We start from the raw sequence: 21,484 nt of genomic DNA, 5'->3' as shown, positions 1-21,484 counted from the left end.
GTGATGTCTCAGTGGAGTTCAGTGGACTTATTCTGCAACTATTATTGTGGAGAGCACAGTTTCCACACTTCACTCACTTGACATAGGAAACATGCACACTGAACTGTCAGGCACCATCAGCAGGGAAAGAGCTGAAGGTCTTGTGTACCAGGAGGGTGGAGATGGTTTAAAGTTGGTTATTAGTGCAACTGTTCCAGTGCAAACCCGAAGTGCAGATGTTCTGTGTAGGTATAAGCAATGACTTGCACTGGTCAGTTATAAGGCACATGGTTATTCGCGTAGATAAGACCCAAAACGGGTTACCAATATTAGGCAGGATAATATCTATACATTGTATTTTCTATGGTCTCAATTCCTGAGATCCTAAATGTAGAGAATACAGGAATTCTTGACATAAGATAGAGAAGGGACAAATATGGCTTTCAGATCCTTGTAAACCCATGAGTTAGGAGGCTACAAGATAGTAACTGAGGGTAGAAACTAGCTCTTGAAGGTGACTTGAAAAGGGAGAGAGAAAAGTGGGCTTGTGCCCTGAAGAAGGCCGGGAAGGGTTTGTGCTTTTTTAAAGCAGAAATTAAAAGATAGAAATTCAGGTGTTTGTTTTGCCTGGAGACTACAGCAACAGGAGAACTAATTATATTATAACTTCACAAGAGTCAGGAGACAAAGCTGAATTACTAAGAGAACAAGGACTTGTTCAGACTGTTTAAAACTCTGTTTTCCTTTGGCTACAATCAATGGACTAATGAACATTTTAGAGAAAAGATGCTTCTGTTAAACATTTGACACCTTGCTTCCCTTCAGCTAAGGCGTGCAATCTCACAATAGTTACTTGCATGACCCAATTTCCCCCCCACCCCCCAAGAGATGCTCCAGCAAAACCAGGGAACATCAGACTTGATATACCCAATATTTATGAAGTTAAAAAAAACAAACAAACAAGGAAAAATAAAGATTATCCCAAAAGACTGAAAAGACCTTTAGGACTTCTTGATATAACAGAAGCAGCTAAAACTGCCAAACCCACTTAAAAATATCTTATAAATTGGACAATTGGTTAAAATAAAAAAATCAAATGGATTTGTTTCAGTTTAATACCATAGAGAGAAAAACAGTTTTGCACAGACTTGTAATAGTTTTTAGTAGTGGCAGTGTGGCTTTACATTAATCAATTAGCACCTAGTTACAACAGTAGGGCATAAATAACCCTTATGCTAATTCTGCTAATTTTATTAGATGCCCAAAACTCCACAATCAAGGAAGGCGGCCATATTGGTTAAAAAATGGTTTAGAGGAAAAGTGAAGGTAGCTATAAAAAAATAAAAAACTACTACATAAATGGAAGAACAGGGAAGTTGACAGTAATGAATATATAGAAGTTAGAAATTGTAGAAAATTGATAAGGGAGCAAAGTGACACAAGGGAAAAGCTATGGCTAGCAGAGTTAAGGACAATAAGGAATTTAAGTATATTAGGAACAAAAAGAATTCTGATAATGGTATTGATCCATTAGTAGATGGACGTGGTAGAATTATCAATAATAATGCAGAAATGTTAAATAAATATTTCTGTTCTGTATTTCGCAAAATAAATAGATGACATAATGTCATCATATGATGACACACTTTCCATTCCTCTAGCATCTCAGGAGGATGTTAAACAGCAGCTACTAAAGTTAGCCATTTTAAAATCAGCAGTCCAGATAACTTGCATCCAAAATTTTAGAAAAGCTGGCCGAGGAGCTCACTGGCCTCTTAATGTTGGTTTTCAATAGTCATGGAACATTGGAGAAGTTCCAGAAGACTGGAAGAAAGCTAATGATGTCCCAATATGTAAAAAGGGTGAACAGGGTAACCTGGGTAATTATAGGTCTGTCAGACTGACATTGATAATTGATAATGGAGTGGCTGATACGGTACTCGATTAATAAAGAACTAAAAGAGGAGAATGTAATTAATGCAAATCATCATAGTTTTATGCAAAATACGTCCTGTCAGACTAACATGATACCTTTTTTTAGGATGATATTTTAGAAGATTACAAGTTTGGCTGATAAAGATAATAGTGTTGATGTAATACACTTAGACTTCTGTAAGACATTTGACTTTAGATTAAAAAAGCTAGACAAATATCAAATTAACATGGCACACATTAAATGGATTAAAAACCGGCTAACTGATAGGCCTCAAAATGTAGCTGTAAATTGGGAATCACTGTTGAGGGGATGTGTTCCTACTGTGTTCGCACAAGGATATATTCTTGGCTCTATACTATTCAACATTTTATTCAATGACCTGGAATAAAACATTAAATCACCACTGACGAAGTTTGCCGATGACACACAAATTGGGGGAGTGAATGAAGAGGTCAGGTCACTAATACAGAGCAATCCAGATTGCCTGTTAAACAGAGTGCAAGTAAATAATGTGTGTTTTAATACATCTAAAACATAACTGTATACATCTAGGAACAAAGTGTAGGCCATTCTTACAGAATGGGGAACTCTGTTGTGGGAAGCAGTAATGCTGAAAAAAATCTGGGGGTCATGGTAGGTAATGAACTGAACATGAGCTCCCTGTGCGACCTTGTTGCCAAAAAGACTAATTCAGTCATGGGATGCATAAACAGGGGTACCTCAGGTAGGAGTAAAGAGATTATTTTACCTCTGCATTTGGCACCGGTGCAACTGCTACTTTAATACTCTCTCTAGTTCTGATGCCCACAATTTAAGAAGGATGTTGAAAAATTGGAGACATTCTCATGGCTCTCCTCTGAATGACTAAAGGGTTAGAAAACATGCCTTATGGTGATAGACTCCAGGAGCTCGATCTATTTAGCTTCACAAAGTAAAGGTTCAGAGGTGACTTGATTACAATCTGCAAGTACCTACATGCAGATCAAAAAATGGGATCTTCAGTCTAGCAAAGAAAGTTATAACATGATCCAATAGCTTGAAGATGAAGCTAGACCGAATTTAGACTGGAAATATGGCATACAATTTTAACACAGAGTAAATAACCATTGGAACAATTTACCAAAGGTCATAGTGGATTTTTTGTCGCTGACAATTTTCAAATCAAGATTGGATATTTTTCTACAAGATATCCTCTAGGAGTTATTTTGTATTATAAAGGAGGTCAGGCTAAAATGATCACAATGGTCTGTTTTGGCCTTGGAATCTATAAGTCTAGGGTAGTTTAATTGGTTTAGAACAAGGCTACCACCCAAGTGCTGCACTAGGCATGTATTTAGCTGTTAGGGTTATGAAATGTGGTTTAATTTACAAGCCCTTAAGGTCGAAGGTAGAATAATAGTCACAACACAGCCACAGTGTTTTAAACTCACCAAGCTATAAAAAGCAACTAGATAAAAGATTAGGCTTTATTTTCCTCTCCTGAAATCTTATTTGTATTCCATGTGAAAATGCCTTGCAGAAAGGCCAACTGCAGTGTGTCTGAAAGGATACACATGTTGCATTTTGGAAGATGTAAAATATTTCTCCAGAGTTTTTGAAAAAGTTCAGCACTTCTGAACAAAATTTCTTGTTTTTTAAAATTCCTTTGCATCCCAGGATTTTAAAAGTGGACATTTAAAAATCGAAAATACATTGTAAACTTCAAATCAGGCCTTTACAATACGTAGATTTTTTTTTAAATCTAACTTAGGGGGCATCTTAATTCTGAAGTATTAAAAAGCAATGGCATAACACAGACTTGAATGTTACCCTCTTCAGTATGCTTGTTCAATCTATCTGCACCTAAAGCATTTCAATCTATTCAAAAGCACTTTACTTTACAGAAGGATGAAAACTGATACGGGCAGTTATAATGGCACCTAACACCACTTGTCAAGTATGCTAGTATCCCCAAGCCATACATGCAATTTTCACCAACACTAATTGGAAAGATGCTCCTCTATGTGTTGGGAAGAAAAAAACCTCCTATATATGTGTATTGCAAGCAGACAGGAAACATACCTTAAGAGAACCTTGCAAAAGAACTGCTCACTCATCTTCGGTAAGCACTTTTTTTGGCCAGGTAAAGAAAATATCAGCTTTTTTCAACATCGTGGTAAAGGGTGAGCAAGTACATTTTGTCAGGGCAATGCCGTTTCAATATGCTACTGTCACTGCAGATTTGGCAGGAGGATAGAGGCTCACAGCGAATAGGCTCAGACTTTCACATGAAGTCAAACCTGTCATTTACAACAGTTTCAGATCCCACCTGTTTTGTAGTTTGAGTTCCAGGTCCAGACCCAGTGTGTATCCACCTCATAGAGCAACTCAGTTCTGGCATTATTTCTATGGTCAAAACTGACCAGTCATTCACACCACTTATTATGGTACACATGGCAGACCTCTCTTACAATGAAAGAGATTCAAGACAGAGTAACCAAATTAAAATAAGAAGTTTCTAAGAGGTGACAGAGTTTTTATTTTATTTAATTTTTGGGGGGGGGGAGGAGAGGAGGAATCAGTGGCACACTATAAAGTGGCTAATTGGGAAACTAAGATGTTTAAATTGATATATGTCATGTTGGCTTATTCATCTCTATGCGCCAGTGAATGCAGCACATAATACAACTGGAAACTTGTTGATTTCCACTGCAGTAGGTAAGAGTCAAATTACCTTCTGCCTATTGTTAAATGATGACATATATGAGCTGTGACAAGATGGTCGATATAGTATTGTGGGTCCTGCGCTTTTCTTGGTGGGGGGGCTAAAATACCACCCCTTACCCCTGCTCTTGGGGCATCGAGGGCCTCATTAGTGGCCCAGGAAGGTGGTAAAGGGAGGAAGCGGGGGAGGGGTCTGGGTTTGCTCCTCACTCTGAGTCCCAGCTCCTCTCAACCCCTGCAGGTTCTTACCCTCTTCCCCCTTGGGTGGGGTACCTTCAGTCCTTAAATGCTGGGGGAGGGAATGTCCCTCCCCTGCTGGGGCAGGGTCTCCCTTACTCCCGTTTTCTGTTCCTCCAAGTCTCACAGCACACCTCCAAGCTCCAGTCCTTCCTCCTTCCCCCTGACTGCCTGAAGCAGGGGGTTTTATTAGGTTTCTAACAGGGCCTTAATTGATTACAAGTGCTCCAATTAACCTGTAGCAACCTTCCCTAGTCTACAGGGAACCACGCCTTAATTAACCTAGGGTTTATATACTTCCCTTCTACCACTTCCCACTGCTCCCTGGCCCTCCTGTATCACAGAGCATATAAAAATTACAGTCCTTGTATAGGTTTCTATACTGAAAGCACAAAGATATAAGTTCTAATTTTCTAATACTTCAGATCATTGCATCTCTATTAGTAGCATTTCTTAGCAAGCAGAGAACACAGTTTGATTTCACATCAAACTTCATAGTGCTCTCACAGCATATGTAAAATGATAAAGTTGATGTAAAATGAAAAGTCACAAAGGGAAGACAGGGGCATCTACAGAAATGCTTAAAGAGGGTGAATGCAACCGAATCTGCTGTCATTTAAGACCAAATCATGATCCTATTGAAGTCATTGGCAAAGTTCCCATTGATCTCAGCCAGTCCAGGATTTGGCCCTTATGAATCAAAATGCTATTTTGCTACATAATGTAATAGACTGATGTGTGGTTTGATTCTATGATCTGTGCTTTCCCAGAGGAGACCCATAAGTAGTAGTATAAGTATTCCAAGGCAACCACCACCACTGGTAAGACCATTCATTTCCTCTTGCTTCTTGTGGAGGCCACTGCACTGATGGAGAGAAAAGTACATGGAATGGAGAAGAGGCACCTGTGGATCATCACCTAGAGAAAGAATTCCAAGAAGACTCTTCCTTTAAGAGAGGGCCCAGTACCACTTGGAAAATAAAGTGTCAGAGCTGTATTACTAAAAAAAAAAATTATGTAAGTTAACATGAAACAGAAGATAGTTTGGCTGTTCACTCACCTCCATGAAGAAGGACTGCTCTGCAGTTGGTAGAAATAGCTGCCTTGGCGTCACTTTCAGACAGGCCAAACAACAAACCTCTGTCACCTTTGTTAAGGAGCTTAGTGTATAGAAAGGAGTGAACAGATTAAGTGGTTCTTTCCCCGGGGGTAGATCTGGTCACTTGACAAATAACTGGGAACTATCAAAGCTGCAATTCAGAATGACATCTTGCATAAAGTTACCCGAAGAGTGGTACTAGTGTATGGGTGGCACTTAAAATATCGAGGATCTGATTAAATGCCCATTGAAGCCAATGGAAGTACTTACATTGTCAACATTCTACTGATTCTACTGTTGAATCAGGCCCTCAGCCGAAGAACCCATTCCCTTTTGAGGACAGAACCTTCAGTCCAGTTGAGTATTTTTCTCCAGACTTGTCCCTGTCCAGACTAGCCTTTCATTGAAGTTAGGAAACCATGTTTAAATGCTGTTCCATTGAACCTGGTTTGAAACATGGTTTTGTAGGGCACTGTGAAGGGGACTAGGAGTTGGCCAGAACATGGAATTTCCATCCTACAGAGTATTCTGAAGCCTTGCGGGAGGGGGGGGGGAAATCCTCCTAATTTGGGAAGAAAAGGAAACTTGGATCTACTTTCTACATGGGACAAAACAAGTTTGCCACTCTCCCTTGCCCATTCAGAATCCTGATTCAGGAAGGAAATCATCAACTGGCCTCATGTTGTGAAATACAGCAGGTGTACACATGCCCATATTCTCCAAAAGTGACAAACTAGAATGCGGAGACTTTACTCTTTTTTTTTTTTTGGTCAGTTGCAGTATTAGCATTTTCTAGTATTAAAGTGTGAAACCAAAATCTGTTTCTCAGATCCGACACTGTATTATAAAAGCATTATAGTTTACAATCACAAAAGAACCCAAACACTCCTACTGAGGACAAAGCTAATTAGAGTTATTTAACAGTCTTTTTATAGTTGCAATGCTTATGTTGAAAGAATTCTAGTACAGGTAGACTGAACCTTACCTTTTCACTGAAAGGTTTTAGTTTATTTTATTTTTAAACTTTGTTTTATTCAACACTGCAGTTGGGGACATACACTAAAATCTCTTCTATATTTCTAGAGTATGAATTTTGTTCTGAAATTAATAATTCAAACAATCTTCCTGCTGCCATGAGTTCTGTTACAATCACTATGTATTGCATCAAGGATCCGACCTACATAAGTCACAAATTTTAAAAAGGTCTGGAGGGTGGGGGAGAGAAAGGCATAGAAATATTTTTATTGCAATATCAAATATTTAAAAGTAAACTGCAAGTTTCCTATATTATTCTTAAAGATCAGATTTTACGTGGGAAAGGATACAGATTAGCCACGTCATAAGGACCTCGAAGTTCTAATGGCTAAAACAGACGACACAAGTGTGAATATCTACACACCCCCTCAATGTATTTTAGAGAGTCACAGTTTGCAAGAGAAGATTATTTACAGAAACTATCAGCCGTTAACTGTTAATTTAAATTTCATATAATCATGGGTTCCCGAGTTGCTGGAGATGCTAACATGAGAGCAAGACAATTGCTTTCACCAAGGGAAAACAGGAAGTACCCACTTCCACTAGCAGAATTAAGAAAATTCAACAATAAGGTGATACAGAGGAAACCAAAAGAAAAATTCAAAAGAGTAATTATATTGATGCTTATATTTCTAGCAGAAATTTATTTACATTAAAAAAAATACTGACTTACCCTTTCAGCTGCACTAGATATAATTATGTTCTAGAGAATAAAGGAGAACAAGCATTAATCTTAGATAAATGTTATTAATAAATTGAAGATTAACATAAACCCAACACTAATACTCCTATGAGTATCATTTGAAGTTAAGAGTTAATTCTGTTGTCCCTATCTAGCAAAAGTATCTGCTGCTTTCTGGAACAAAGAAATCCATGAAGATTGTGTATTATGGCTCCTTGGAAACAATAAACCAAAACCATCTATCAGCTCTGCATGTTGCAGAGTTTACTGGGTCAAGAGTCTATACCAAAAGAGAGCATCATAATTACACTCATTCCATCTACAGCTGTGTCTGGCCTGGGTCAGCTGACTCATGCTCATGGGGCTTGGGCTGCGAGACTGTGAAATTGCTGTGTAGATGTTCAGGTTCAGGCTGGAGCCCAGGGTCTCAGACCCTCCCGACTCACGGGGTCTCAGACCTCAGGCTCCAGCCTGAGCCTCAATGTCTACACAGCAATTTCACAGCCTGGTAGCCTGACCCCAAGTCAGCTGCCTCAGGCCAGCTGCAGGTGCATACCTGCTGTGTAAACGTACCCCTAATTACAACCCCTCACCCACAGATGTGAAAAAGCCAGAGTTACATCAGCTATGGGATGACCCAAATAGTCTGTTTCTGTGTTTTGGAGTTGAACACACAAAACAAACCCCCTAACTCGTCTGAGGGCTGGATTTTTAAAAGATTTTTTGATGGGGATTGAAGAAAAGAAAAAAAAAAAACACAAACCACTTCTAATAGCATTAATTCAGCAATGGGGAGATCAAATCTTCAGCACATTTTAGCCCCTATTAACAATTATACTGGCTAAAAGAACTAGCCTGACGTCAGCCAGTGAGAACCCATTGGTATCATCCACTGACTTATCACCACTAATACTGATTGCCCTCAATATCAGCATCTATGCATTCAGATGAAAATGGTGGGTGAAGGAAGAATACCACACTCCTCTCCCATCTCCCTGGCTGGCTAACTCCCCTCTTTCCTTCACTAGGCTTCTATGGGACCCCTAGGCCATGGCAGAGGGTGACTGTTTCAGGGGCTCACACATCCCAGTTCTTTGCATAGCTGCCACAGTTCCTTTAATGGTGAACCCCAAAGGACTCCTGCCTGTAATGACTTGAGATAAGGTGCTCATGGAAACCTACTTCTAAAGCATTAGCCTTAAAGATCTCTCATACCATTTTAAAGATGAAGATAGGGCTGTGGGATTCCTTCTCAGGACAAAGCCTGAGCTGTGAGGCCTCTGCACTCTTCCTACTGACATCACTGCCCCTTACATACCACACATCTCCAGTTAGGGGGATATGGCCCATTTGCTGCTCTTCTACATTGCTTCACTTGCCCTCCGCTTTCCGAACACAAGGAGTGGAGCATGGATTTGAGGAAAGCAACTACATACACAAGTAGGAGCTCTGATTACCTCAGAGCTATTTGCATTTCCATGGAACGACCTCACTGTCTCCGCTATGCACAAGACTTCTTCTGGTGCTGAGCACAAAAGAACGTGGAGACCCCTATGACTCAGAGAACATTAAAAGCCAGAAGCAGAAATAACACATAGAGGAACTTCCCCCCACACATCAGGAAAGATCTCAGGAGATATTTTTGCTTTGCAGGTCACCTTTAAACCTGCTTACTATGGATCTCGAGGGTGCTTTTGAATGTCAAGGGTGTTGACTGCTTCAGCTGGAAAAATTAAGCCTGCTGTTTTGAGCTGCAGCAGCCAATGCCTGTCTTCCAGACTCTGCGCAGAAGGGGAACAGCCAACAGAGTCCAGGAGGTGGCAACACCATAACTCCCCTTAGCTGGAGGGAGGCCAGAGGAGAATCCCTGCCCAGTGCTGAGCAGGCACAGGAGGCTGAGAAGAAAGATTCAGGAGGTGGTGCTACCTATCACATCTCCACAGAGAAAGGGAAAAAGAAAGCTGCGATTCCTCCTCCTCCTCTCTCCTGAGGACTGGTGGGCAGGAGTCTGATCTGCTGCTACACATGTGATGTGAGGCCCCACCAGGATTGACAGGTTGCCCTGGTGGGATGCAACATATCAATAGGAGGGACATGAGGATCTTCAGATACAAGATTTTCTTCATTCCTCAGTTTCAGAAGCAGGGCAGAACGTAGGACAGAGCTATTTCAGCCAGAAATCTACCCTGTGGCAGCCAGCAGTATGGGCTTGTTTTATGTAATAGGAGTTGTCATAACTATAAAGGGAAGGGTAACAGCCCTCCTGTGTACAATACTATAAAATCCCTCCTGGCCAGAGACTCCAAAATCCTTTTACCTGCAAAGGGTTAAGAAGCTCAGGTAACCTGGCTGACACCTGACCCAAAGCACCAATAAGGGGACAAGATACTTTCAAATCTTGGTGGGGGGAAGGCTTTTGTTTGTGCTCTTTGTTTTGGTGAAAGTTCGCTCTTGGGACTAAGAGGGACCAGACATCAATCCAGGCTCTCCATATGTTTCTGAACAAGTCTCTCATATTTCAAACTTGTAAGTACAGCCAGGCAAGGCGTGTTAGTTTTATCTTTGTTTTCTCAACCTGTAAATGTACCTTTTACTAGGGTGTTTACCTCTGTTTGCTGTAACTTTGAACCTAAGGCTAGAAGAGGATTCCTCTGGGCTCTTTAAGTTTGATTACCCTGTAAAGTTATTTTCCATCCTGATTTTACAGAGATGATTTTTACCTTTTTCTTTAATTAAAAGCCTTCTTTTTAAGAACCTGATTAATTTTTCCTTGTTTTTAGATCCAAGGGGGTTGGATCTTGATCCACCAGGAGTTGGTGGGAGAGAGGAGAGGGGGATGGTTAATTTCTCCTTGTTTTAAGATCCAAGGGGTTTGGATCTGTATTCACCAGGGAATTGGTGAAGAGTCTCTCAAGGCTACCCAGGGAAGGGAATTAGCACATTGGGAGTGGTGGCAGCGGACCAGATCTAAGCTGGTAGTTAAACTTAGAAGTTTTCATGCAGGCCCCTACATCTGTACCTTAAAGTTCAGAGTGGGGAAGGAGACTTGACAGGAGTTTAGTGATGTTTTCACTTAACTGTTTTTAAATACATGCAAGATCCTGTATTTAAAGTATTTTGTAAGATATGATATGGTATGATACAATAGTTTAACATATGTACAGATGCCTAGATCTACAAGATGTGCTTTTTGTCAATTAGAAATTCTCTACATATCTTTAACAATATGCACAAACATCTATCTTTGTGCAAATCTTAAGTCTCCAGGACTGTTTTTTGTGAATGCCCTGCATTGCCCCAGTATTACAGCTGCAGTAACTGACAGGTTGCTCTGAAAAAAATCTCGACCATTTTAAAAGCATCGGCCTTAGAAAATATTAGCTGTTCCACAGCCAAGGGTATTTGTAGTTGGAATTATGGTTTGCACGTATTGGCAGGCAAAGGCTCAGTCATGTGTTCAGAAATTCCAGCATCAAACCTTCTTGAAACTGCTCAGCCGATGCAACTCCAGAAAAATCTCAACAACTGACTGAATGAATTGTATTTCGGTTTGAGAGCTCACCTTTCCTTTGCAGATCTGCATCAGACTCAGAGCATTTGAAATTGTGTATCTTCTCATTGTGGAGTCTTTGATGGCAGGGGTGTAAAGAAGTTCAAAGTAAACACCGCGATCTATTGCCTTCACATGAAAGAAAGAAAATAATCAAAAACCAAAAGCAGAGTCGCATACCAATCTTACAACGAGTGTCTATTATTGATGACTTCTTCGCTCAGTTCTACCGCTTTATGTACAAAACTAACGTGCGTCTGGAACTGTTCCAACAGAAACACACCGTAGTCTGAAGAGTGAAAATAAAGACATTGTGTCTGTATGCCATGTAAATGCACTTGAACTTAAGACTGTCAGGTAACTGAGGCGTATAATAAAAATAAATAAATAAAGAAAGAAAGCCTTCTCTTCCTCTCTACTTGCCAGGCTATAATAGGCTTTCAGATGAGAGACAAACACAGTTGTTCAGCTGCAAGTGTGGAAGTCTCAAAGCGTGAGAGAAAGAGAACAGTGGGAAGTTTCCTCTCTTCAGAAGGCCAATCATGGCGCCAAACTCTGAAGAGCTGGTTAATCACTGGAGCATTTCATGAACAGATAGGCACTGTAAAAATCGACAGAACACTCCTTCTGCAGCTTCACAGCTGGCCCTGAAGAGTATCACTTTCCAAAGTTGAGGGTTCTCCCTAGCACCCATCACCATAGTACTCAAGTACTGACTAATGGAGAAGTTATTCCGGGAGAAGAGTGAAGTTAATTAAATCTTCCCCACCCCATTTGACAATTTTTGAAGGAAAGTAGATTGTAGTACAGTTTGTTATTATTTATTATTTCCGTTGTGGTAGTGCCTAGGAGCCCAGCCATGGACCAGGACTTCATTATGCTAGGTGCTGTACAAACACAGAACAAAAGAGCATTAACCCACCCTCACAGCCCCTCTGTGAAACAGATATTCTCACTTTTGCAGATAAGCTCCTGGCTCTGTAGTCAGCTCACTGCACAACACTATCTCACACTAGCGGTATGGAGCTTTATAGCAAGATGTTGCAGTACACGAAAGAGAACCTTCTTATTTCATTTGTCCAATTAGCTGCTGTGCCTGTCCTCCACATACACCCGAGCATGAGATTTATCAAATATCATCACTAGCGCTGGTCAGAACCAGGGAAACCTGCCTGCCAAACAGGTTTCAGTCAGAAACCTGACTGACTTCCTGCCAGCTTGCCTGCCCCAGTCCTCAGCAGCCCACCAGATGGACTGTGCCAGAGCTGGGGCTCTCAGGGTATGTCTACACAACAATGTAAGCCTCGGGTTAGTGGGACTCGAATCAGCTGACCCATGTCAGGGAACCCTGTGCTTGTGTCTCTACACTACATTTTAACCCTAGGTTAAGGATTTTCTGACCCATGCTTGAACCTAGGGCTCTGGCATCCACACTGCAGTGCACAGACCTGAGTCAAAGTAACCCTATCCCAGAGTGCCTAGCGCCACTTCTCCCCCCCGCAATGTCAACACTCTAGACTTAGGAATGGGATGCACTGTGGAAAAACGCGACTGCCCACCCTGTTTCCACACTGGGGTGGTGCCATTGATGCGACTCAGGTGCCCATAAGAAGCCCACAAGTACATAAACTTCATAACTAGCTCCTTTGGTGGCTATCTGAGGACAATGACTGCAGTTTGAGGAGGCTTTATACTGAACTACCATCTAATCTGAGAATTGGGCTCTCTACTTCTAGGCTGAGTCACATTGGCGGGAAAATGCCCTTGTGCACCCGTTCTCAAGATACTTAGGACATCAGTGTTCAGGGCTTTCAAACTATTGAAATGAAACATTGCAATTCTTAATTTTTAAAATTGGATGTTCAGCAAAGGTGTTTGTTTGTTTGGTTTTTTTTTTATTTATTTTTGTCTGTTTTGAAGTTTGACATAAAATGTAGATTTCAGAGGAAAAACACTCCCACCCCCAACAGCTGGCTGCTGCTGGCTGCAGAGTGGTGAAGTGCATCCCTAGGGCTTGGGGTACAGTGTGCTCCACTGTACTCCATTTGCAACAGAGTGCAACAGACTGCACCACAGATTGTTGGCATAGAGAGGACTAAAGAAGCTGCCCCAGGGAACTCTGGGATACATCCAGAGGCCTTCTGGGATCTGAGTCAAGTTGGAGTTGCGTGCACATAGGAAAGCAATAGTGCTCAGACCCTAGGTCCCAGCTTAACATGTGCTTGGACACTCCAGTCCTGCAGGGTCCTGGGGTACTAGGTTTGAGACCTAGGTTAACACATTTGGTATGTGGACGCAAGGGGAGATTAGGCTTGAGCCCAGGCTTATATTGGTGTGTAGACATACCCTCAGGGTCCCTGTGCTGCCCAGCTCCCCACACGGAGAACTGCTGGCGCTCTGGGAGCCTCAGAAACATTTTGAGAGGTCAAAACAAAAATGTTGTTTGGGGGAAAAAAAATCTGAAACAAGATGCTGAAATTTCTGTTCTGTGAGAAATTTAGAAATTTCATTTTTCATTCCATATCAGAACAATTTTTTGTTGTTATTCCTATGGAACAGGAATTCACGTTTCCAGCCAGCTCTAGCTGTACATTTTTCAACAACAAGGACTAAAATCTACCCATGGATGTCCACCCATGAGTAACTACTACTGACAAGGAGCTGATGCTGGTCCATATTCAAGGAAAGAATCTGACCTAAGTATCCAGACTAAGTTGTGTGGGCAGGATTTTATTTATAAAAGATAGTTTATAAATGGCTGATGCTTTGTTTTTACTCTAACTTTTATCCAATATCAAATAGTCAGCAATTCCATTGGCTGGCACTGACTTCATTTAATGAAGCACTGCCTTACACAGATGAGACCTCAGGATAGTCATAGTGTAGAAAAGTAAGGAGAGAACACATCTTCAAAGAAAAACCACCCTGTAGTACAAGAGCAAGAAAAAAACCACTCCGGTGGAAAACCTCAGTTGTGTTAGTATTATATACTGAGTTTAATAGCAGCAAATGATTTAGTTGCAAATTTACCATGTTAACAGGGGGTCTTCGGAAGTAGAATGGCAGCTTTTCTGTTACATTTATGCATATCAGATCCACATCTAGATTTGTGCAAGCGACCTACATCACAAAAATACAAACAGATAAGGCACCTTTAAGTGAGCTGCCAGCTTTAGACATGCAGACATTTGCTATATCACAGATATGTCAAAGGCATTTCCAGCGTAGTCTATGTTTTAAATCCAAGAGCTGTTCCACGGGGATACCAGCCAGACACTGCAGCAGTGCCATGTGGGTATGTTGGATTTATTTATTTTTAAAGCACCTGGCACTTTTAAAGCACCTTTTCCATTAAAATAAACAGATAGCTTAGCAGTGGGCATCACTGCTTTGCTCTCAGTTGGTTGTAAGGCATCCCTTAAAGTGGGGTTAGCAAAGTGATCCACCCTTACCAGGTGGATACATGTCATTGCTAATACAGCAGAGCCTCCTTTTTTCAAACAAACTGCAAAGTTACTTTTCAAGTCCCAGAGGGATGATTCTTATTTGCTTTTAGGAAAAAGGATTTGGCCTAGGACAGCAGCACTTCAGACACTGCTAAGTGACTGTGGTTTTGGGTGACCAACTTGAGACCCATTAAAGGAGCCTGATTTTCAGAAAATGCTCAGCACCCACCTTCTGAGGGCCTCAGATTGGGTGCCCAAAATCACTACTCACCTTTAAAAAAATCTTGGCTCCAGGCTACTAGGGCACATCCCCACAATTTACATTCTCTTTAAAAAGAGAAGAAAAGAGCTAAATGTGGCCAATGAACTGTCTAGAGACAGTTAACTCCCCATGAGGGGACCACGTGATTCATATAGTTTCTCACACAAGACATTAATTGCATACACTATCTTGTTCATGCTATATATGCATACACAGTAAAGATGATTATAGGGGACCAGATTTTCTGGTCCATCAAGGCCATTTTAAGGCTGGAAGGCATAAAGTGGCTGGAGATGGTCAGTGCAGAATTCCCTGTGTGTGGGGTGGAATTCCCCACTGGCAGAAATAGCTCTAGCACAACCTGAACCAGCGAAAGAGCCCCCCCGCAATTCCTTCTCCCCACCACTGTAAGGCAAGTAAGCGTGTCAGGGTTTTCCAGGGCACAGCACAGAGCTCAGCAGCTGCTAATGAGGGAACTACATGTGGTTCCCTGCAGCATCACTTCTCTATTCTGAGCACAGCTTGGTTGGAATGGAGAATCTAGCCCATACGTTACCACCAGGTGTGCTGCAAAGCAGAACCCAACTTCCCCATCATTTTCTGTTTCTCAATGAAGTTCAGTTCAAAAGTCACTTTTGGTTTTTTGTTCTAAAATTAGCAATGTAGGGTCCTCCCTTCGTTCTCTTCACTCAACACCCTGGCAAATTTTTTGGAGGTGCTGAACCATGTCTCATAAGACCAATAGCAGAGGTGTAGCTCTCCCACATCCCTACCTACTAGCCTTGTATATCATCACTATTCCAGTCCTGCAAGGGGCTTACCAAGGTCCTCCAGGGAAGAGAGATTAGGAACACTAAGGTCTAAAATGCTTCAGCAGGCCATATTTATACATCATAAAGGAGACGAGTAAACACTTCTGGTTTTGCTTCCTGGTCCCTTGAAGAAGGGATCTCTGTTAATCAGCCTGTGTCGGGGCACACTCGACCCATACTGGATGGGGAAGTGTTAACCCTACATTATGGGATGAGGAAGCCATGCCTCAACTCTACTGGGCATGCTCCAAATGCACTAGTATAAAAGGGAGAAGCTCAACTCAGTTGAGGTGGACTGCTGGAGAGGAAGGACGCACGCCGTAGGCTCCAGCCAAAGCCCAAGGCCGTGGGAGCCGGAGACGCCGCAACCCAGGCAGATGCCAGGGTACCCAGGGAGGCCTCACAGAGCCTGGAGTCACCGGGGACAGCGCAGACCAGGGAACCTGGAGACAGCAGAGATGTCCAGGCCGCAGCAGCGGGAACCACGGCAGGAAGCAGCCCAGGGGAATTATATAGTGGCTTGATTAGAGAACCGGAACCTTTAGTCAGCATGTTTTGGTTGGACCCCCCTGCTGACTCAGTGGCATGCATTCTTGCCACTACCAGAGCCCTGAGCTGGGGCCTGGTGGAGAGGGAAGGCCTGGGCTCCCCCTACCTGGGCCGCCATCACCCCCCTTTTTTGTGCGTGACTGACTGAGGCCACTTGCCCTTACTGCTCTGCTAACGGGGCAGATTATTGACTGACTACTAGGCCTTACTGCCCTGCGGACTGGGGGCGAATCCATTGACTTTGGCCACTAGGCCTTATTGCCCTGCTAACAAGGGCGGAACCATTGGTTTTGGCCAGGAAGCCTTACTGCCCAGCTGACTGGGGCGAACCTGGTGACTGTGATTAGGCTCCACTGCCCAGCTAACAGGGGCAAAGCTATTGACTTTAGTCACTGGGATTTACTGCCCTGCTGACAGGGGCGAATCTGTGAACTTTGGCACTAGGCCTTATTGCCCTGCTAACAGGGGCAAGTATATTGGCTTTGGCCACAGAGACATAAACATGGGCTACTTACACCCTGCCCCTATACCCTAAGGCGGGAGGGGGCACACACAACCCTGTCACACAGCCCACATTGCTGATGCAAGAGTCTCCAAAGCACAATTGTTTTACACCATGTACAAATGATTCCTACATATACTGAAGAGGGCTTTGAGGAATATTGTCATTCCAAAATTTAGGCCCCATTTACCCTCCATTTCAAACCAAGTTTGATAAAGTGTTCAAAATCAGTTTAACTGCAGTTCTAGCTTAACAGATTTCCAACCAGCTGGCTATACTATCAGACACCCATTTAGCTGGAAGGCTGTTTAAACGGAGTTTAAGTATGGTTCCTTGGTCCAAGTATGGACAGAGCCTTAACCTATTTTTATCCCCTTCCTTATCTACAGTCTAATGCTATCAACTGGAAAAATGGGCAACTCATGGGACACCTACAGGAAATTGCAATCATCATTTTGGATTCTCTTTGGCTACTTACAAACTTTCTTTGATATTTAAAATGTCATCCTGGCCATTCCTGTTATCAAGATACTGACAAAGAGCCAAGGGGTTAGTGAATTTAGTGTGTAAATGTTGACAGTGAGCACAAACAACACCCTCATTTGGCTTTGAATCATCCCCTACATGGGACAGCAGCAAGGGCACAGGAACTGGAGACAGGAAGACACAAACAAGTGAATGAAAACAAAGGATCCGTCCACACTGCAATAAAAAAAACTCAGGGCTGGCCTGTGTCAGCTGACATGGGATTGCAGGGCTCAGGCTACAGGGCTATAAAACTGCAGTGTAGACATGCAAGCTCAGGCTGGAGCCTGGCCTTTGGGACCCAGCCTGAATGTCTATACTGCAGTTTTATACCCCTGCAGCCCAAGTCAGCTGACACGGGCTAGCCACGCGTGTTTTATTGCAATGTAGACATACCCAAAAATACAAAACAGAAGTTCCAGCAGATGATGTGTTGTGGGATGACAGAGAACCAGCCTCTCTCTACACCTGAGTTGGTTAGGAAAACATCTATTCCATGTCACGAACGTGCCATAACTGAAGGGGGAACTGTTCAAATTCAAGAATACCAGCCCAGACTCCCAGTGATTAGGAGTTGTCACAAGGAACAAAAAAGGAAAAGCCAAACTAAATAGAAGAAAGAAGCATGTTTAAAGGGAGAATTCCTAAATTGTCAAGAAAGTTGGAACATTTGCTGAGATCCACTCTACTCCAGTAATGGCTCAGTCTTTGGATCAACCAGACAAGTCTCACAGAGTCTGGTTGCCCAAACTTAAAAAGAAAAAAATACATGGAGTCCTACCACTACAGCTCAGATCATGCACCCTCAATGGGGACAACAGCCTCATCTGGTGGACACATTGGTGTTGGCAGTAAAATAAATGAGTTATCCCTTGAAATTCCCAAAAACAAAAGGCTTACACTTTGGCAAAGTGATATTTTACTGATGAAGCCAATAAGATTTAAATGTTGACGTCTGAAGGAGATGCTTCAAAGGAAGATCAGGTAGATGCTAGTGAAATACGACCTACCTATTAATTTATTTAACAATCAACAGGACATTCAGGCTCTAAAGAATAATGTATCGCTCTAATTTCTTGTGTAGACTGAACATTCCAGTTCCAGTTGTTTTACATTGTTACTAGTGCCTCCTGGAAAGATCTTGAGCCACCTTAGGATAAAATAAATAGAATCATAGGACTGGAAGGGACCTTGATAGATGATCTAGTCCAATCCCCTGCATTGATGTAGGACTAAGGATTATCTAGACCAGTGGTTATCAAATTGGGGTACACATACCCCTAGGAGCACACGAGTTTTCATGGGGGGTAGGCGAGAAAAATCCTCTAACGGTGGACAACGCACTTTATTTAGTAAGACTTGGCAATCTAATCAATGTTTAATCTCCATTCAATTAAAACTGAAGCCGCACTGGTGCAAATTTCCTTTCTGCTGTGTGACTCAGAATCAGAAGTTTTCAAACACTGGGATGTGCCCCCTTAGAGCAGGGGTGGGCACACTACAGCCCGCGAGCCGTTTTAAGCCGGCCCGCGACCCTGAGGAGCGAGGTCTGGGGCTTGTCCCACTCTGGCGCTCCAGCCGGGGTGCTGGGTCGGGGGCGGCACCACGCGGCTCGGCCCCACTCCGGTGCTCCGGTTGGGGTGCTGGGTTGGGGGCTGCATCTCTGCCCCATCCCTGATCCCCCTCCTGCTCTCTGAATCCCTCGGTCCCATCCCAGAGCACCCTCCTACACACCAAACTCCTTATCCCCAGCCCCACCCCAGAGCCCTCACCCCTTCCCGCACCCCAACCCCAATTTCGTGAGCATTCATGGCCCGCCATACAATTTCTATTCCCCGATGTGGCCCTCGGGCCAAGTTTGCCCACCCCTGCCCTAGAGGGACAAGGAGGAATGTTCACAGGGGCAGGGCTTGGGGAGGAAGCTCTACCTCACCTCATAGGTCCACCCAGCCCGTCTGGTTGGGGGGGGGGGGGGAAGGTTGCAACCAAAAACTGTAACTCAAGGGGGGAGGGGGTTTCAGCTCAAAAACTTTGAGAAGTGCCACTACCATCCCCATCCTGAGCGTTCCTTTGAACCCCCAGGGGGGCACACAGTTTGAAAACCTCTAGAAGCTGTTGCTAAATGGAAGGCAGAACCCCCCGCCCCTGCACACATTGCTTCTGCCTATCTCAGATGGGAGTACATGATAGACTACATTATTTGGACAGGAGTACGCAGCCTAAAAACTTTGAAAACCACTGATCTGGACCAGCCCTCACAGGTGTTTGCCTAACCTGTTCTTAACCTCCAATGATGGATAGAGATTCCACAACCTCCCTAAGTAATTGGTTCCAGTGGTTAACTACCCTTAAAGTTAGAAAGTTTTTCCTAACCTATATCTCCCTTCTTGCAGATTTTTTCTGATGTCATTTGCATCTTTCAAAACCTAAAAACAGAAAGAGGAAGACAGTCTAAGGCACCTTAGAAAACTATTCAATAAGAGGAACATTAATTTAAAAGAAAAATCAATCAAATGGTAGTTTTCTTAAACTACAGTTGTTACAAGTAAGATTTAAGATTACTATGGCTGAAAGAGATTAGAAAAAAAATCTTTCAGTGTGTTTACTTTATATAGTCAAATTCTACCTCTGTCAGTTTCCTGTACATACGAGTCTTTCACAAGGCAGAGGTAAATTTTTTTTTTTTTTTTTTTAAAGCAGGGAAGTTTGATGATTAAATTACAAAAATAGGCTGGGGAGGCAGGAGCATACAGTGGCAGCTGTAGTAACAGAAAATAGTTTTCAGCCATTTTTTTAAATAGACTCCATTCCAAGTTGGCAGACTTCCTTTGAAAGTGAATACTAGCATTCCCACCAAGAGATTCAGTATGCTAGTTGGTAGTCCATCATCTCCCACGTTAAAGATCAGTTTGTTCACTGTCAGTCAGACTAGCAAAAGCACACGGTTACTTGCTACTCATGCTTGGAATTCCGCAGTTAGTAGAGAAGCCTAATGAGTTTTCAATCAATAAATCCACATGACAATTTTATGTGTGCAAAACATTTTGATAAATGACAGGTTGTGTCAGACCGTCAGCCTGATTGGGGCACTCACACCAGCTACGCAAATATCGCACATTTTAACACCTTGTATACGAGACACAGGGAGGTAGCGAATGTCTACTGCCTGACTAGTTAATCCAGAAACCACTTTGCATTAGATAGTGCTTTAGAACCAATAGTTTTCTGGCCGTGGTGTTTGTTCAAGATATATTGACAAAGAAACAGTACAACTTAGTGTGCAGTGGAATGCTCAATAACCACCGGAGTCTGATTGCACATTAAGTGTATTTCCACAGCAACTGTAAAATGCTTAAAAACATGTTGGCCAGAAAACGCAGTTGATCAAGAAGCCGAACCTTCTCCTGTCTGACAGAATGACTCTGAAAAGATATGGTACTGCGAGGGGAAAATGTAATTTCTACTATTAATTATTTGTATTACCGTAGTGCCTAGGAGCCCTCATCATGGACCAGAACCTCACCATGCTAGGTGCTGTACAAACAAAGACAATCCCTGCCTCAGAGAGTTTACACTCTAAGTAGAGTGTAACAACAGACAACAGATGGATACATGCAGACAGATGGAGTAGGACAAGGAAACAATGAGCACTATTGGTCAGCATGATAGGCTGTGATTTCAGGTCACTAGTGGCCTAACCATTGTCAAGTTTTCTGTAGGCTTCACAGCACAGGTGAGTTTTTAGGGGGGATTTTGAGGAAGGTAATGAGGTGGTTTTGCAGATGTTTACAGGGAGCTCCTCTCAAGCCTGAGGAGATGGAGGGAAAAAACCCACGAAAGTGCTTGTCTGAAAATTAAACAAAAGGGAGATGGAGGCTGGCATTATGAGCCAATTGGAGGCAGGAGAAAACCTCTTGATACTCAGTGAGAGACGATAGCTAGGGTGAATGTCACCTTACTGGATAAGAGTAGAACAAATTTTCTCTATCAACTACAAAAAGTGAACCACATTAGATCATATTCAAACACACCAAACTGCCTTTATAAGTGGACAGGAATAAGAATACAAATTTTAAAGGGTATAAAATAGCTGTATTTTGAGTGATAACCAATATAAGAAGCAAGCCTTATTTAACTGGTTCCTGAATATATATCACAGAAAGATTA

The 21,484-nt window shown here is 42.5% G+C and overlaps 1 protein-coding gene across 2 annotated transcripts in view; it reads right to left on the bottom strand.

Moving 5' to 3' along the window:
- The window catches only part of RPP30 (ribonuclease P/MRP subunit p30), a 33,434-nt gene that overhangs the window by 4,424 nt on the left and 7,526 nt on the right, over positions 1–21,484 (bottom strand). For both annotated transcript variants that reach the window (XM_005292521.5, XM_024107289.3), the window contains exons 6-10: positions 14,252–14,341; positions 11,234–11,350; positions 7,663–7,692; positions 7,280–7,317; positions 5,916–5,995 (exon numbers count right to left, since the gene is read on the bottom strand). In XM_005292521.5, the coding sequence (XP_005292578.2) occupies positions 5,916–5,995; positions 7,280–7,317; positions 7,663–7,692; positions 11,234–11,350; positions 14,252–14,341 (355 nt within the window). The remainder of the gene's footprint in view (positions 1–5,915; positions 5,996–7,279; positions 7,318–7,662; positions 7,693–11,233; positions 11,351–14,251; positions 14,342–21,484) is intronic.

The sequence above is a fragment of the Chrysemys picta genome, chromosome 7, assembly GCF_011386835.1.
Source record: "Chrysemys picta bellii isolate R12L10 chromosome 7, ASM1138683v2, whole genome shotgun sequence".
NCBI lineage: Eukaryota > Metazoa > Chordata > Testudines > Emydidae > Chrysemys > Chrysemys picta.
Note: the sequence above shows the minus strand (reverse complement) of the source record. Positions and strands in the feature narration are given on the sequence as shown.